Genomic DNA, 19,993 nt, shown 5'->3' with positions numbered 1-19,993 from the left:
TCCGTTCCATTCAGTTCCGAAATAAAGTATTTTTATTGTAAAGGTTTCAAGGTTTGTCAAGGTTTCACACCCCTACATATGTGAACCTAAGTATAAAAAGGTATTAAGGTACCTTTCAAGTATTGAATAAAGAAAATAATATTATTCCAATTATTCTCTTGAATTTTTGAACTTTGGCCTGAAAAAATAGCTTTCGATTCTAATCCGATATGATTATTAAAAGAAAGTACCGCAAATTAATAATTATTCTCTACATCAAATATTGAAGTTCTTAATAAACTCATTTCAAAAGCAATACTCGATGCAGAACAATTTATACCGAGTTATTTTCATTTATCTGTTAAATACATTAAACTTGTATCGCTTTCATGAAAAATATCGATTTCCTTGAGACTGAAATCGATAAGAAACTTCAGCTAACCACATTCAGACTCCACCTAACGAAATTCAAAATTTTAGTAACTAATTTTGGAAACCAAAATTTATTTCACATTAAAAACAATTATGCTGCGATAATCCATAATTTAATCCGTACAGTCCAAATTCTACCACAACTCTGTTAACGCCAAATCTATAAGTGAACGCGATAAAAGAGATTCCCGAGAAGTCGATCAATTAACCTTAAAAATAACACACCAGTCACCTAATTTTCTCCTCTCTCGGATTACTAAGAATACTATGAGAACGACTGCGTGCGAAGGCTGCGAGAAATATTGAAGAGAATTGAAAGGAGAGTCCTTGGTAGCATCGATGAATCGTCGCAGGAAATGTTAGCGTTTCTACTTCAGAAGGTAAAGCCCTCTTCCCGTACCGAGTCGCATGATCGACGACCCGGATTGCAACACTCTAGAGGCCGCTGACAAAACTTTGCAATTAAGATCTGTTTGACAATAAATCAACAGCGGCACAAAATCAAATACGGGGTTGTACGTCTCCTTAACAAGACACTTCGACCCTCGCGAAAGGATGCATTGTTAATCATATACCAATTACCTACTACTATTAAAAAAAACTCTATATTCTCTTATCCCTTCGTATTAATTTTCTACTTGATTCGAGTCAACTGCGTGCGTGCTTAATTAGCAATTCAGTAATTTTTATAAAAATTTGACCCTTAAGTTCAGTTTTAAAGCGAATTTGTGCTGCAATTCAGTTTAGTTAATGTTAGAAAGGTACATTAAGGTTAGAAAGGACATTAAAAAGGTAACTTAAATAGTTTATTGGAGTCTTCAAACAATAAAATCAACATATATCGAGTATTAGTATAGACAGCTCCAATAGTCCATTTAAGGGTTAATAGGAGCCTTCTTAAATTAAGAAAGGTCTGTCAATATCAGAGGAGAGGTACAAGAGATAAAGGACTCGGCAATGAGACTTGACAAAGTGGTTCGCGGAGAAATGAATTGTTCTTAAATTGCTGTTTTCTGAAGGTTGTTCGAAGACATACAAGCTCGCGCAAACACGCACCGTCTAATGACGAGCTCCTCGAGCCTCGAGACAGTTTAGGCGAACGCCACATTGTTTTCGCGAGCGCTGTTTGTACATGTTGCGCAGTTTTCCAACTCGCTTGAACACTCCACTAATTATCATTCGGCTTGACTCGCTCGAATTGCGTTTCAATAGCATCCCCCTTGAAAGACGTCTATTTCACGCGTCGATAATACAAGTGTCTTCGCGACAGGTGCCCTCAAACGCGAGCCTGACGCTGCGAAAGAGCAGGAAGCCGCTCCTGCAATTTAAGAAGAGCCTTTCGGAGGACAATGTTCGAGCTCAATTGTTCCAACGGAATTCCGATTTACAAGAACGACAGAAACTTCCCGGTGCTGCGATACTAAGCGGCGCTTCGGCGGTTGTTTGCCCCAACAACGCGGTAAATAGATTATCCAGGCGATTGTCAGATTACGTCGTCGATCAGAAAGTATCTGATTATGCGAAGTGCTGTGCCGGTAGAAAAACTACTTTGAAATCGCTGAAAAGAAGCTTCAGTGAAACCGGACACTCTCTGAAATCCGATTCTCCAACGTGTTTCCGACGATCGTGCGCGATTACGAATGCCGGGAAGGAAACAAAGATCAAGGATTATCCGAATTGTTTGCAGGATTTAGATATTGAATATTTCCAGCCGAGTCGAATTGCGTCTCTGTTGTCTTTGAGTAATTTCGTCAGACACTATACCCAGGATGTAACGTCTAGACAATATGGCAGTAGGTCAACCAAGGATTCGGAACAATGGGAACGCTATACGACCAGAGAGGAACGTCAACCGGCGGATTGTAGTGGCAACGAAAATTATGCACAAGGACTAAAGTTACCAGACTCGTCCAACAAAGTGGACCACTGTCCTCGGCAACGCGAATCTCCACGATACGATTATAACGGAACATCAAAATCTTCGAACCAGCAGAGAAAAATACCTCGGCAGAGACAACGTAGCCATGCCGAAGATCGGCACAAAGTTTCCGCGCAACAAACTCGTAATCGTGATCATGAATCGGTGAAATGTTCGAAGCAACGCGAATTTGGACCTCACCAACCAGAGCCGTCGCTGCGATGCAAAAGCAATGACCCAATAGAAGGTTCCCAGCAACGTGACCGTTCCATAAATCAACAGTGTCGGGCAGCGAAATGGAACCATCACGACGAACCATCCGAGCAATCGGATCATCAGGGTTTCCATTATGAGCAACAACAGCAATATCAACAGCAGCAACAAGGACAACAACCGTATCAACAGCGACAGAAACAGCAGGGACAACAACAGTGTTCTCATCAACAGCAACAGCAGGTACAAGAATATCATCATCCACGGAGACAGTGTGACGAGCAAGAATGTCCTCGTCAACAGCAAGAGCAAGAACGGCAACAATGTTCCCATCAACAACAACAACAACAACAGCAGGAACAACGAGAGTGTTCTCGTCAACAACTACAGCCGCAATGTCCCCATCAACAGCAACAGCAACAAGAACAGCAATATCAGCAACAGAAGCAGCTGCATCAACATCAAGAAGAACAACAGCAACAACAGAGTCAACAACAAGAACAGCAACAGTGCACTCAGAATTTTCATCATCAACAACAACAACCACATCAGCAGCAATGCGACCATCAACAACAACAGCAACCACATCAGCAGCAATGCGACCATCAACAACAACCACATCAGCAGCAATACGACCATCAACAACAGCCAGATCAACAGCAATGCGACCATCAACAACAACAACAACAACCACATCAGCAGCAATGCGACCATCAACATCAACAACAACAGTATCAACAACCACATCAACAGCACGGTGAACCATTCAGACATTCAGATCAACAACATGTAGCTACGAAGTGTGACAACTTATCAACATCTCCAAATCAAGAAAAACACTGCCCCTCGGGAGGACAGTCTGTACAATCCGCTTGCCACGAACCAGCAACCGTTGTCAGTGAACAGACAAACGAATCATGTCGTCAGGAACCTCCATGGACGAAACAGAAACCGTCAAAGTCGAGTAACCAATCACAGGCCGAATCCCTTCGCGAGAAACTTGCTCGGGTGTGCGGCCGTAATAGTAAAAAACCATCGGCCAGCGACAGCAAAGATAATGACACCTTCAAGACATGTTCATTGACGGCGGACGGACTGATTTCTCGGTTATTGAAATGCAAATCCCCGGAAACTCCGAAGAAAACGAGTCCCGAAGCTCCAAAATCTGAATGCTGCGAGTCGAAGTTCGAGTCAACCAACGAATCGCACTCGCAATTGCCCGCGAAGCCTAGTCACTGGTCCGAGAAGAAGCAACCGGGCTCTCGGACTGAGACATCCGGCACCGAGGTGTTCATCCCTTTTCGTAGTTCGATAAAGCCGAAGTCAAAGCGGCCACCGGCACCAAGAAAACTCGAACTGCGAAACTTGATTCAAGACCCGGCAAAGTGTGAACGCACGAGGACCGAGGCGAAACCGAAATCGAGGGGGTCCATCAGGGAGTGGCAGGAGTCGTCTTCGTCGAACCCGTGCATCGTTCGGTTCGACGACAAGAAGAGCCGCTGCTTCGAGCTGCCGCGCGGAGGTAAAACCGGCGAGGAGCTCAGGAGCGAGGCGAGTTTCGCAGCGCTCGGCAGCAGTTCTTGCCGGAAGCCGACGGGCTCGTTCAAGATCGGCGATGTTGGCGACGCCAAGCCGAATATGTCAACGCTGAAGTACCGGCTGGCCAAGTGTCCCACGGTGAAGCAGATGTGGCAGCACGCTGATTGCCAGCTGCCCAAGGCCTCCGCGAAACCTGTGAAAGTACCACGACCGACTCCTGTCACGCGTCGAAAGGTGGCACAATTCAAAGGGACCGGCGAGTGGAAGGACCAGAAGTACCCAATTCGCCTGAGGATTTACAGATCGAAGGACGGCTTGGATCCCTGCCCACCCACCACGTCCGAAGTCAGTCGAGATCGCAGTTGCATCGACAGTAGCACGGTAGAAGCGCCCAAGTTCAAACAGACGGATCATGACAAGTGCAAGATGGTGTGTCCCTGTTCTCCGCCACCGACGAAAACGAAGAAAAACGTACCCACACTGATGAAAGAAAGCACCGCGGAGGGACGGAAATTGAAGAGGGCCAAGACCTGCTTACCTTGCCCCAAGTCCTGAATCCTTTCGTCTCTTTCGGTGTCCTAAATGCTGGTTTCCGCTGAAAGAGATAGAATAGACAATTTTCGAGCGAGTATTATTGACACTGCGAACCTCTGTGCAGATTCCAATTTTTGTCGGTCATTTCACGAGGTACTACTAGCAATATATACATTTTCTCGAGTTTACAAAACTTAATGAAAATATTGATGGTGTAGCGCGTGCACTATGTTTATTCGCCTTGTCACAAAAATTGGGTTTTAGTCACTTTCTTCCAATTAATCTCATTTGCGACAACTACAGTCCACCGGTCTACCAAATGAACCATCGAAGATTGTTTTTTCCCAATTAACCATGTTTGCTAAATTACCGAGAAAGATTCTTGCGTTTTCGACTCGTTCTCATTGTAAATTTTTTCATCTTCATTTTCCAAGTATTATTACTGCATGCTCTTTTATTATACTATCTCTCTGTACACTAAATATAGATGTTATATCCCTGTATATTAAAAAGAATATTTCGATTAAATAATATTGTTTTAAGTAAGGTTTTACTTTCTGTAAAGTGAACATTTAAAACCTGGCTACTGCGTCTGACTATTATCCACTCACTCTACTTACAGCAGGAACTGATACTGGTTCTGTATTCCACGTACTCCGTGACCATTAATCTCACTATCATTGTCAGTTCAAATTAAATTAGAAGTAAAGTTTATACGGGATAAGGAACGCTTAATAATAATATATAATGTCCATAAACAATTTTATAAATAGAAATCATAAGTATTCGGTAGATACGACAACTAAATTGTAAGATAACGTTCTCAACGTTTTTACGTTAACAAAATTTATATTTTCCGAGAGATTCGCATTTCCTTTTATTTATTCTCAGTTTTCAATAATGGACAATATTTATTTACCAGTTAATTGACGAGTTCAACCGATTCTGCTTGGCAAACGTATCCTTTCGATAAAAGCGGTTAAATTTTAAGGATCGTACACTAAAATTATGCTAACAATTCCACGTTACTTGGTAACATGTAAGCTTTACGAACGACTGAATAAATTATTAACAATTCGACGCAGCAATAATCAGAAACGAATGTGAACAAATTTTATAGTACATTTCTACCTTGTTTCTAGATCTATGTAATAAGTATGTAAAAAGCATTTCCCGTTCTGTATTACGAATAAACGCATTACCGTGGAACAGCATCACGTGCCTCGAGATAAAATAAGCAACCGTAACAATTCAAAGAGATGGTTTCGTGAAAGATATTTCACGGAAACTACAAAGAGACAGTGGTTTTTCGATGTGCTCCGATTATTCCTTGGCTAATTGTATATTTCTCTTCCCGACTGCCGTTGTAATTTAATTCCCCGTTTCGTAATATTAAAATCAACAAGCAAATAGAACGAAGCCGCCGCCACCGACGAGTTTTATTGTTCGCCGAGCCCCCATTTTTGCGGCGGTTCTGACGTAAACGCGGGTTATCTCTTCGACCTCGCGCTGCGAAACAATTCGTATACGAAAACACGAGTGAATTTGCCGTCTACGGTATCGTAATTCCAAGGAAAATATACCCGTCGTTAATATTAAATTGTCATAAACTTCTATGCTTGCATGGAATATTTAAAAATCTACATGTCTCTAATCTACCGAATGCAAATTTCATCGATCGGAGAATTTGAATTGATCTGAATTTAAAATTTTCAACTTCGCCCTAAATTTATTCTCCGAATTAAGTTAACCGTATTAAAAATTTCCGCTGCTCGTCGTAAGATATTTTTCCAGAACCGTTAAGTTCCTCGGTGAATATTTCTTGCTTTAGCTTTCCCTCCACAGGTTGATGAAACTGCAAAATAGCAAATCTCACTCGTGGGACGAACAAGTCCGCGGAGCAGGAAAAAAATGCGCTGCAATTTGTCATAGGGAAAGAAACAGTAAGAAGCTTGCGCCTAACAGCTGTTTCCAACTTCCCGCATTTATCATTGCTCTTCGGCGTATATTTTCACTTGCCTGTATCGCCGTACCGGCGAACAAACTTGTGCATCAAATAATGTTGCTTTACGAGCCATGCGCGACGCCGCATCGATCCAGAAATGATGGATCCCCCGTCCCTAACGAAAAAGCTTGTAAACTGCGCGGGAGTCGTTGTCAAAAAAAGTCGCGCGTCGAACAAACTTTTCACAAAACTACGAAACCGCTTGTTCCGAGGAAAATTCAAACACGCTTCAAAACGTTTCACGATCCGAGGGATCAAGCTGTAGTATACTATCAAATGTGTACCGTGTACCGATAGTTTTTAATAATGTTCACATGTTGTACTACAAGATAAATTGAAGCTACGATATTTGTTGAGACGCAACGCAACGCAGGACCCACGAAAGGGTCTCTCGAACCTGACACCGAGTCCCAACCACTTCGATCACCCTTGCTAGAGGTAATAAATTAACCTAAGAGTCGAAGACTCTTAAGACCCAAACGACGGGACTCGTCCCAAGTTCTCCGCGAGTTTCCGGCACATAACCATGTAAGACAGCGTCTGGACAATTTCTAACCACTCACCCCCAATTTTCTCCCTCTACCATTAACCACCTCCACCACCAATTTCACATCTCTTAAATACCCATCTCTGCGTGCGAGTCCTCAGTCTTCGGTTTGTATTCCATCAGTCTTCAGCTAGTCCTCATTTAAGTCACATATTTTGTACAGTCGTTATAATTAAACTACGTGTTATTGTTATTAACAAGTTGTACAATTTCTATACTACTCAAAACACCTCACCATAAAAAAGAACTACCTAGCACGGTTTTAATTAACCAAGCAGGAGTGACAGATGAGAGAAAGGTCGACTTAACCGATCCTTTCCATCTACGCACGTACATACAATATTTGTATCTACAGTATTTAATGTGTTAATAACATCACATACACCGATGGTCATAATAGATGTCCACTTCACTCGAATGACTTCAGGCTTGTAAAGCGGACAGTTATTGTGACTATGAGGGTAGTAATACGCAGAATCAATCATTTTCTGCAATTTTTGTCCGGAACTTTTTCTCAAAATCATATACGGTGTAGTGTTATACTGATAAAATTCGCACCTGCGTATTTTGCAACTTTTGCGTTCCTTCTACGAAGCAACGCTGGTGCTTGTTAATTTTTGTTTTGGGAATCTGTTCGTCGGAAAATCTAGTCTATTAGAACAATTTATGTTCAGCCGAAAAATTAATGTTATAATAGGGAGAATTGCGAAGAAACCCTTTTGGGTTGGCTTTCAGCTCGAAGCTGATTTTCGCGTGGCGTCCCGTTTCTATGGCATAGAAAACACAATTACGGGCGTATAGAGTCGCTGGAAGTGTCCGCGCGATATTTTCCGGGACGCTTTAACGTCGCCGCAGCTCAACGAAATTAGAAGACACGTGGCTTTGCACTCCGCTTCAGCCGCGAAACGGGCCGGAGTAAATCTTGGTAAATATTATTTCAACGGCTGGAAATACAAGCCCAAGCGACTCGCGCATGAATTACAAGGTGCCCGCGGGATGCTCGTCGCGTAAAGAGCGAATTATATACCGTGAAGCGGCAGCCAGTCGCAATTTGATAACAATGGGGGGAGGGCTCATTAAAATTCATTTGTTCCCGGGGAACGAAGTTAAACCGCCGCGCCGCGGTCCGCGATTACAAGACACACGAGATTCATGCGGGATCGTTCCATCTTTTTTTCTTTTTTGTTACAGATAGTTGACGACTGGTACCACATGGTGCACACGTCGGTGGTGAAGAGGTCCACGGAACCACACCTCGGTGTACACCAGAGGCTAATAGAAGACCGCAGGGTGCGCCGGGCCGAGCAGCAGCGGGTCAAATCACGAACGAAACGAGATCTGATCAAACGTGGTCCGTCCAATCTCCACACAATCCTGAATGACGAGAGGTGGTCGCAGATGTGGTACTTGGTTAGTTCGTTTGAATTTTTCTGCTTTCGAAGATTTAACCGGTCAACCCCGTGCGCAGGACGCGAAGCCTTTCACGAATCCATACTGGTTCTTTCAAATTTCATTCGCGATACAAATTCACGCATTAAATCTGATTACACCTACAGTGACTACCAAAAGTGTAAACACACTTCGCTGGTTTTACATAAAACGTGATAATACAATCTATTTTTCAATTGAATGATAAGGCTTAGGTACTAATAATTATATGGTAATAAACAAAACGTAACAGTTTATGTTAGATAATATTAACAATGTATATAATATTTCACAAAAATAAGGATTCGAAGCAATGTTTACAGTTTTGCACGTTTCATCGGGTTAAGATAGTGCACAAATGCTAGGGAAATGAAATTGTCGACAAACACTGATAGCCAACTGTAGTATTTAAATATTTTGCAGAATAATTTACCTTCTGTTGTTAATTCTGTTGAACTTGCTAAAGATGAAGTAGTATTTCAACAAGACGGGGACTCTAAGCATACTGCAAATATAGTAAAAACCTGGCTAGGAAATCAAAAGTTTTCTGTGATGATGTTATGTAAAACTAGAAAAGTTTGTTTACACTTTTGCTCGTCACTGTATACCGATTAACTGTTTCTCCCGAAGACGTTTCTGCATCATGTGGAACAGGGCAAACGCGGAGAGATACCACTTCGGTCGAATATTTTTTGGCGATGGCAGACCTTTCGTTCAAAGTTTAACAAGATGGTAACAAAAAATCCTACTTCAATTTTTCAGAGTTCGTCGTAAAGGAAAGACTTCAATCTTCAAAAACTTGAACATTTTAGTACTAAAAGAAACTTTTTAGCGTCGATAGAGTCGTTTGAATTTGAAAAAGTTTCGAAACGAAAAAGTATATTCGTTTCTCCTCCGTTCCATACGATGCAGGTATCTCAGTAAACAATTAACAAATGACATAATGAAAATGTCATGACACAAAGTTATGACGAACTATAACATAATATATCAATTATATATATATCAATACTATATTCCATTTGTTGACGCGTATGCGAAGAACGTGTAGCGTTTTTGTTAATAAAAAATCGATTTCAACCAGAGCTGCAGCAGTTTTACATAAACGCCTTGCAAAAAATGTTCAACTGTGCAAAATACGACAAGAAGAGAATATAAATATTAATGAACAAGAAAGTACTAAAACAGTTCTCCGTTTTTAAGCGACAACCTAGTTCCACTTTCAAGAAGAATTTAAAAATTCATAACCCATTTTTTTAACCCAAAACTGTCAGTTAAATTTCGACTGAGTGCTTCGCTAATAGTGTTAAATAAATTGAATACACGTTTTCATTTAACAAGCCTTTTAGGTGAAAAATTTTATGTCCCGCAAGAAATTGTTCTACTCTTCTTCCCCAACCGTAGGCGCTGTTAAAATTCCTACAGTGAATACATTTAATAACTTACCGGGGAATCATTTTTTTCAAAATAACTCGCTCTTATTTCCTGAATCGTCGAATCGAATGGCATTTAAAGTTCGACAAAAATCCCGTATCAATAACCGTATTTCTCTTTTGTTTACTTTTGCGTATCGAGTGAACTGTATATGAATAAGTTGGTCTATTTCAAGTTTCCGCTGTTTGAACGATAAATATGTGGAGCATACACACATTATAAATGTAAATGTTGACGACTCGTTTCAGAACAGGGGGAACGGATTGGATATGAACGTGCAGGAAGCTTGGGCCGAAGGAATTACGGGGAATGGAATCGTGGTCACGATTCTTGACGACGGATTGGAGAAAGATCATCCGGATCTCTATAAAAATTATGTGAGTCCATATGTCATTCTATCAAACATCTCTGATCGGAGAAACTATTAAAAGCTTCATTCGAAGCAACTAATTTTCAATCCCTCGAACAACACAACTACATTTCACGTCGCAATAGAAAATAAAATATATTTTTATATTCGGTCTGCCATATTCCAATTATTATAATCAGTGCCACAATTTCCCTGTATTTACTGCACTTTTCTATAATTACGTATTTTTAGACAGGCCTGTAAAGGAAATGTGGGAGAAAGAAAATTGGTAATATCACACATGGCAAAACAGGGTTTCGCGTGCACTTAAACGAAGGAGTAGATTGCTACAAAGCAGGTTTACAGATCCATGATTTTCCGTAGCGCAAAGGATTAAATCGTAGGGGTTTGCGTCACGGTATCGAAGTTACTAGGGAATTCAGAGTCAGATAGCGAGTCGAGTGGCAGTCTTGAACCGCACCCGGACCGTGTGTTTACTAGTGGGTGGCCGGAGTTAATAAGGCAACCACAGAGAAATGCGCACAGAGCCCTACAGGATGTTCCGGGAACCGTGGCGCAACTGACAACGGTATTATATGAAAGGGAAGTTCAACAATAAAATCTGCCTCGAATGACTACCTCTTATTAAAATAGTCCAGTTGAAAAATCTGTCAAACGCACGTTTTATTCCATTTGAAACGGCTAAAATGTCTGACAATGGTTTGCCAGTTCTCCTTTTCGCTGATGCGCTCGAGAGAGAGACACTTTTCAAATGTATTATTTTCGAGGGGAAGCGTCACGAGAAAAATGTTGAATTACATTTTAGAATTGTATTCAACTTTTATAGAAAAGTGATAGAGTCATTGGCGGCTGTACCATGGTTTTAGGAACACTCTGTACAATCTCGCAGTAGATATGGACGCCCATGATCAGACACGGGTTGCTGCCCCGATATTGATCTAAACGAGATACACACCGGCGGACTATACGCTCCGCTCTAATAGAAGCCACTAGTAGCGGATCGAAAATATTGCAATCGATAAAACGCGGAGCAGTTATGAGTATCGGATCGAATATTTGTGTCTCTGTTGGTCCGCAAAGTTTCGAGCAAAGTAGTACGGACACAAATTGCCCGTACCTGGAGATTAAGTTTATCGGTTTGTATCAGGAAATTACGGAAGTGGCGATGTCCTCTTAGGTATTTACAAACTGCAATATCTCAAATGGGACTCTACATCATTTATTTTAGAAAAGGTGTATATTAAACGTTATTATTGGAACTGAGGAATAGATACGACATAACATGATACCGTGAACGACAGTAATCTAATATTGTTAAACTATTCTAGGAAATGGTGAAAAGGATTACGTTAAACTGGTAGAATTTATACAAATTGATCTGCGCAGTTTACTAATAGAATTTAATTACAGATGTGATTTTTGGTGAATAAACAGAAATTTTGCTGAATTTAATTAAAGATGTGCTTTTTGGTGAATAAACAGAAATTTTGCTATGTGAAATCTGCATACAAAAAGAACTAAAAAGAGTTCATTCATGACATTTTTAAATAAATAGAATTTGAATCAATTTCAACATGATTGCGCCATGTCTGACTAACGTGTCTGACCATACGTTTATTCTTTCTACTTGTAACGGAGGAAAGGCGAAAAATAAGTATTAATTTGCTGCAAATGCAATCCTCTTCTAACCAAAATTCCAAATTATGTCAGATAATTGTAAGATATTAACGTTGCCATCGCATTAATAATTCTTACAAATTTTTAAGTAGAGTTAAATCGTAATGGTCAGACACATAGAGTAGCGACGTGCGAGTTTACCACATTTATTTCACAATTCATTTCACGTTTTGTAGGAAGGTTTGTAACTAAACGAACGGCTAATAAAATTAATTAGACTAATTGCTTTTTCCTATAATATTTAATAGAATATTATTCATTTTTAGTCGTATTCTATTTTACTGCTTCCTTTAACGATCAGAGGAATATCGGGACACACGTTTCGACCAATAAAATTTTTCGCACACATGAATTAATAATCGACGATAATTTCAAATACTCGTTTCGCTGTGTCGCCGCAGCCAGTACGATTTTATGGGACATTCTAATATTACAATCGTTTGAACGTTCCGACACAATTTCGTAGGAACGAGTTTGGGAACCGTGACATCGGACCGAGAACTTTGAAACAATCTCTTATAAACCGCCCGAAGGAAAGTGCAATTAAATCGAAACCAGTAGGAAATCGATATTTCCCGTGAACTTTGTAAAATTGCAGTCGCGTTGTATTCGCCAATTCCAAAACTAGTTCGTTCGGTATTAATTCGCTGACTTGTCCTCTCGAATCTCAACAGAGGGAAAGATTTTCAAGATCCCACTTCAAGATAAAAAATCTTCTAAGAAATTATGAACGATAAAGAAAAATAAATCGTAATGTCAACAAAAAATAATTGACAAATGGACTTGGGCCACTTTGAAAATAAACGGCTGACATAATATGTAGATCGTTGTTCACGATGTTAAATAAAGAGTAATACAGAATCTGTAATTGTTGCTCGAGTTTCGCTGTTCTCTATCAAAGGTTTGAGCACAGGAGAATGCGTAACGTCGAGGATCTTAGATTAAGTGGCTCGCGGCAAAGGGAAATGGTAGACTGAATAGTTTCGTTTGCTAATAACGTTGCCTGAACGAAAACAATACTCGAGGATTCGTGAAACGAAAATGAAATTATCGTTCCAGGATCCGCAAGCCAGTTACGACGTTAACAATCACGACGAGGATCCTATGCCGAGATACGATCTTTTAGATAGTAATCGGCACGGTACCAGATGTGCCGGTGAAGTGGCTGCTACCGCTAATAATTCCATCTGCGCAGTCGGCGTCGCGTTCGGAGCTGGCATCGGGGGTAAGTCTGTGTGCGGAACCCTTACAGCCGAACAAAACTCGTAACGGGGATCGTAGAAAAACCTACGTGCACGGCGCTGTAAAACCTTTGATACTCGAGTTACCTTTATAGGTTGAAGACTTCTTCATCGTACAATGACGACCGAAATAAATTTACGCTTCGCAGCTCGCGGCAGCCTGGCCCTTTCGACGGGCACTTATTTTCTACGAGCATCCGCGAAAGTCTGAAAAATTCACGCAATGTTGCTCGTCATTCGCGTTTACTGCCACGTTCCACTGACTTTTCAGCTCTTTCCTAGTTCAATCAATAATCCTATTTTCGTCGCTTTATGGTATTTGCAAAATTCGTGCCATGACAATTTTGTTCGACTTGCGGTACGTCTTTGTGAGCAGTTCTGAAATCACTTAAATGACAAATCAAGATGCCTCAATATTATAGTAATGTCTGGTACATTTCGTTTTCACGTTGATATAATTTGTATTATCAAGGCATCTCCCGTGTACGCATTAAATTACATTTTTTTTTTTTGAAGGAGTAATTCGCACCAGTGCTTGGGCAAAGTATTTTATTGTGCTCTGTTTACCCTGTCACATTCTCCTGAAATATATTTTTTTTTAAATCTGCCGGCGAAGTATGGGAAGTAAAATACAAATATAGTCATAAATGTAATTGTAGTGAACATAATTTATCGAGTTATTAACGATCAATGTTAGTATATTTATTTCTCGTCATTTTTGTCCTTATCGCTAGCTTTCAAGCGTTCTCAGAGCTCATCCAACACTTATCGTAGCGGCAATTGTTTAAACCTCGATTATACGCGCCCTCTGACGACATAACTCTGTTAGCAAATCCGTCGAACGTATAATTTGCCGCATACGGGAAAATTAACCGCAAATTTCACAGTTCCTAATGCATTGTCACAGGGACCTAGATTGGAAGGTCGAGATTAGCCTTGATTCCGTAATTGCGAGCAAGTTCAAAACTGTAATCGACACACTAACCAGTGGTGACCAGTAGTTAGAATCCGTGTTTAGTGCATCCAGGACGCTGAGACTGGAAACGTATCCTGAGACAATAAGTATAAAATGATTCGATTCCAGTTCCGAGCACAATAACAATCAATTATCTTCGGGAGCACTCGAAAGTTTTTAACTTTAACAATGGTAACTAGTTGCCGGCGGATGAACAGGAATAGTTGAACGTAAATAATTTAGTTAGTTATAACTAAATTTGCAAACTAACAATCCTCCCAAACAAAGAAAAATGAATATTAAAATAAGGGCCCGGTCTTCGTAGATCCGCGATAAGGTAGAGTGACTACATTACCGACAAAAATAGGCGAAAATAGTTTTACGTGCCTCAACTTTTCGTCCTCGTATAAGAATATTTTTCGCTGGGAAAGCGCTCATTCGAAAGGGGAAGGTTCAATCTAGCGTCCAGTAGCTTCCCTAACAATTTTAAAAAAGCCGGCCAGTCATAAGAGCCAAGACTCCATAGATTCGCGATAAGGTAGAGTGACCGAGTTACCTACAAAAATAGGCGAAAAATGATTTTACGTGCCTCAAGTTTTCGTCCTTATACAAGAATATTTTGTCGCTGGTAAAGGGCTGATTCGAAAGAGGAAGGTTCAATCTAGCGCGCGCTGGTCAGGAGCTGCCGAGATTATGCAGATATTTGGTAATATAAGCGTTAGAAGTAGGCCAAAAATTGACGATGCGCTTGTCGTGGAATCCGAGCCTTTTTCTGCCATCGGATGAGTTTTCTGGATGAAATCGAGAGCAGCGCGCGCTAGAAAATATCTCCGGCTACAACTTGAGCTATATTTTGTCTTGATTCTCTGCGAAATGAAGCGAAAAACTTGAAGCACGTTTCTGGTGTCAGAATTCATAATATCGATAGTACAGAGCAAAAAATGTGACAAGTTTAGTCAGAGACTTAAGTCTGTGTCTGAAGGCTGTGAATGGAAATTATTAATTGTGTTTTGTTTATATGTCTTCAGGGGTGAGGATGTTAGACGGGGACGTGACCGACTCCGTCGAGGCCAGATCTCTCAGTTTAAATCCTCAGCACATCGACATTTACAGTGCCTCCTGGGGGCCGGACGATGATGGGAAAACAGTTGACGGCCCCGGCGAACTTGCCACCAGAGCGTTCATCGAAGGAATCACGAAGGTTCGCAAACAAATTCTGATAAATTCCTCCATTTTATACATATTGTTTGTCCACAAATTTTCAGTCTGCCACGTCGTGCAACCAGAAAGTAATAATTCCACGTGCCAAAATGAAGCGAAACATGCAACGAAATGTTAAATTGTTTATACGTAAAAGTCTCATAAAATCTTTACCAACCGTAAGAAGCAAAATAAAACAAAATAATAATAATAAGAGTGTCGTGAAATTTTGTGTAATGATTTCAGTTCGCCGCCAAAAAAAAATGTGAGAACCACTGCTGTCAACATTACTAACTCTTGAACTAATACATGCATATCAATATTTGCAATCGATTATGAGAACTAGAGGCACGTTTTCAGTTTTAATTTTTCGATACTTGAACACTTTTTCGGCGGGCTGTTTTGACTAGGAATTTTTCACCGGTACGCCCGACGAAAAAATGTTAATAAATCCATTGTGTCTCGCACCGAGATTGCACATTCTCGGGGGTTTTTCCTGAAACGGTTAAATTGGTTCCTTTCAATCAGAAATTCCGAGATTTCTCTTCCTTTTTGTCGCGGCAGGACAATAACCTATTGTTGACACGGCCGGTACGCGTCTAATTAAAAGTCCCGCCCGTGGATGCAACTTCTGAGGAACCATTGCTGTCAAGCTTCCCGGCGATAAGAGTAATCTGCACACTTGTGCACAATGAGGCACCGTGCACCCCAGCTGTAGCCTACTTCCATTTATGATAGGCTCGGCTGCGCCTTCTTCGATCACCTGTCACTGCTACCTTAACTATCTGCGCAGCACTGCGCAGTTCTTCATTGTCAGCTGAGGATCCGTTAAGTCGACAATTTTTAATTCCAAAATCTTCCTTTTTCCTTTTGTATATCGAGAAATATTAATGTTTCAGGATATTATGTAGGATAGTATGCTGTTAATATATTTATGTAAATCCAAATGAATTTTATTCGAGGTTCTAGTTAATTGATTAGAAAAAGAAAATTTACCGAAGCTTCTTGTATCCGAAGCTTTGAATATGCGAGCGAAGCATTTATAACTTTAAGAAGGTTTATTTGTCTAGTAACGCAAAAATATATTTTCCACCTTTCGCACAAGGGATTACTCGTGTTTCAGTTGCAACAATTTCCGGAACACCCTGTGCAGCGCACCGCTCGATATCATTGCGTTGCGTAATCCACCTCACAACCGGACAAATTCATTCTGTTTTTTTTTCGCATCGCCATGTTACTCTCCTTTAAAACAAACACGTTAAAAAAGAACCGAGTGTTTCCACAGCTATGCTGTAGAAGAAATTTCATTCTACATATTATAGATTTCAATAATTGTTCTGCTGCAGTGCGTGTCAAAAGCTTAGACTCACTAAGACTCACTTAGACTCCCTACTTTTTAACAAAAATATTTAGTTATATAGAAAGAATAGGTAGTTGTACAAAATATTAGATGTTTAGAATTTTCTCATTTTGTAGAATTAATAAGTTTTTATCAACATTACAGATTTCAATAATTATTGTATTGTTCAGCATGCATAGAAGCTGAGAAAGTATCAACAATTTTATTTGTTTATTGTCATTTCACTCAGTGAAATAAACGAGTTACGAACAGACCATTTGTTCGAACAGTTATGTGACAAATATTCGAAAATATTTTTTCGACACCAAAAGTTCACCCGATTGTTTTACCAGAATTGTTTCCGCAAAGTGTCATTCAGAAATCCTATTTCGGCAATATTGAAATCGAGTGATTTGATTTGTATCAGCGCAGAAATTTTTTGGAATTTTTTCAAAGAAATCTACTAAACCTGTAAATTCCAATCTTGTCAATACATAACAATGTATTTAAAGAGTATACAGTATCGTTTCCAGTGACAATATCGATTTCATCCAGAATTAAAGTAGTTTTATTAGCACACTGGAAAAAATGTTTGTCCGCGGACAATAGCTGCCGCTGTAGTTGCATGAAACCGAAAAACGATAAAAGATTCTTAATCTGTCCAGAATAAAAAGAATTAAAAAAAAAAACGGAAGCAAGCCGTCGACTGTCACAAAATGTTAATTTTTGCGAAAACAAAGTTTTTCAATCTCGCTATCGTCAGACTACTACAAAACAAGTATCATATTTTATATACGAAGTTATACAAATATTTTATATTGTCCAACGGATTGTTGAAATAAAAGTATTTCATTTTCCAATGTTCCAGTCTCTATTTAAAATACTATATTACTTTATTTCCTAGTATTTGTAGATTGCATTATCAGAAAGTATTATTCATTTTTTAAAGTTAATTTTCCGTACTTAAAATTATTTGATACAAAAAGTAGAATGCGAAATCTATATTAAAATTTATTAATAAAACTATTTACAATTTAATATTTAAGAATTATATTAATCAATTTTTCCCAGTAGTAAAATTTTAGTCCTACAGACTAGGGACCCAATTATTGTGGGGATACCAATTACTAAGCCTACATTAATTGTACTCATTTTTACGGCATAAGTGGTCGCTAATGACCTTGTTGTTAATGCAATCTTTATAAATAAATAAATGGATAAAGTATACTGTACTTTTGACGGAGAATTGCTTCTTCGAAGTTCATTTTGGACGCGCTTTCTGCAGACTAATCTAGTATAATATTTGAAACGCTTTTTCTCTCTTCAGACGCATCCGGAGAGTCGCTTTCGCGCGTCTCCGAAACCGGCAACACAAACCAATCATCCACGGAACGAAACTAGTGTCGTCGCAATTTCCTTATTCGGTTTCAGTCCCACCTTGTCATCCCCCCGGCCATGGCACCGGCGAATGACGTTTCGCCGCGCATTATCTCTTCAAGTTTCCCCGCGGTACAGGAAAAATTCGTTACCCGATCTGTACTCGCATGGGTAGCGAAAAAACATGAGAGAATACACTCGCGTCTGACCGTAGCGATAGGATCGGAGGAGCCGTTTTCCCTGGAATGAAATTCCCAGAAATGTATCACCTGAAAGCGAGTCTCGGGCTCTTGGCGGGTACGACGACGTAGCGGGCTCATTGTTATCCCGACGGGTACGTCTAGCAGTCGGCTGGGAACCGATCCTCTTCGATTGCGTTCGGCAGACGACAGGCCTCTTTATCTCGGCGCTGAGACACGGCGAGACGACGTCATCGGCGACGTTCCATCGAACCAGACCAAGAAACCGATCGTTGGGGCGCAGATAGGGGAGCCCTTAACAGCGAGTTAAATGGACGCGCGCTGCCGTTAATGAACACGAAACGTATCGAGACACCGGGACAGGCCGATGCCTCGCGAGAACAATCGTTTTCTTCCCCCATTGTCCGTCCGACGACTGTGAATTGGGGCTCCGGCAACGCTTGCTCGCGCACGTTCGTTCGTTCGTTTCCAGCCCTCTGCGGGGATATCTTTGCCCGTTCGACAGATACGGTTGCACGCCGGCCATATTTTTACCCGGCTTTTCTAGGAATCTTTTTTCTATTGATTCAGAGCTTAGGGAGATCTGGATCGGACTCACCGCCGCGCCGTGCCGGTTACACCGCCCTCTAGCGTTGTATTTTTTCGCCGGCTGTAGCTGCCCTTCGGTGTGCAATATATATCCCTTCGCCTCGCCAGCTTTGTACTCGGTGGAACTTGCGAATGGAAACACCTACAAGATACACTGGCTTACGAAGGTTTCCGGCTAGATCAGTTTTTCTCTTTGTGCTCCGTAAGCCGTGTCTAACAGATTCTATATTCGCTGGAGATATACAATTTGTGGTAATGCAAGAGTACCTGTAAATGTCGCGTTTTGAGAATCAATTTGAGGAGGTATGTCCATTTAGAGTCGTCGATTTTATGCAATTTATGAGACAACAGACGATTAAGAAATTGATATTAACGAATTTAAATGAAAATTATAAACTATAATGCTGGTTCGAGTTCTAACACTTAAAACCCTGAATTAGCTGAAAACAGTGAAAAGATAATTTTGTCCAGCAAGAGTAATCAAATCACTGTGCACTCATTCAAATTCGGCAGCTCTCCGCCATATTTTTAACGCTAGAATTACCAAGCACTAGATACAACTGGCATACATTGCCTTCTAATAACAACAAAATTGCGTGTATTTCGATTTGGCACCAGTTTTGTTTAAATATCTATTTCGATAGAGAAGATTGCGAAAAAATTGGAAGCAAGTCATATTGACTCATCCGGAACTTCTAGTGTTAAAATTAAAATACTTATCTCGAGCATCTAAAATATCTCGCTTGTTTTTTATGATAGAAAAAAATTCCAGAGGAAAACATTAGTTGGTTCGGAGGGGTAAATATTATGATAGGCAAAAAAATTTGTTCAAGGTTATATTTTTTGAGATTTCGAGGTGATCGAAGTGTTTTTAAATGGAATTGTATATTTTTATTATCGCTGTATGATAGCCGAGGTGAAGACGAATCCAACGACCTGTAATATTGTGACCTTGTCGTCTGAAATTTTTTTTCTATCATAAAATACAGGCGAGATATTATAGATGCTCGAGTTAGG

The 19,993-nt window shown here is 40.3% G+C and overlaps 1 protein-coding gene across 2 annotated transcripts in view; it reads left to right on the top strand.

The window, feature by feature from the left end:
• Nucleotides 1-19,993, top strand: part of LOC143361311 (furin-like protease 1) — a 318,740-nt gene that overhangs the window by 249,952 nt on the left and 48,795 nt on the right. For both annotated transcript variants that reach the window (XM_076800622.1, XM_076800613.1), the window contains exons 2-5: nt 8,359-8,577; nt 10,278-10,406; nt 13,136-13,301; nt 15,301-15,473. In XM_076800622.1, the coding sequence (XP_076656737.1) occupies nt 8,359-8,577; nt 10,278-10,406; nt 13,136-13,301; nt 15,301-15,473 (687 nt within the window). The remainder of the gene's footprint in view (nt 1-8,358; nt 8,578-10,277; nt 10,407-13,135; nt 13,302-15,300; nt 15,474-19,993) is intronic.

The sequence above is a fragment of the Halictus rubicundus genome, chromosome 1 (genome assembly GCF_050948215.1).
Source record: "Halictus rubicundus isolate RS-2024b chromosome 1, iyHalRubi1_principal, whole genome shotgun sequence".
Taxonomy (NCBI): domain Eukaryota; kingdom Metazoa; phylum Arthropoda; class Insecta; order Hymenoptera; family Halictidae; genus Halictus; species Halictus rubicundus.
Note: the sequence above shows the minus strand (reverse complement) of the source record. Positions and strands in the feature narration are given on the sequence as shown.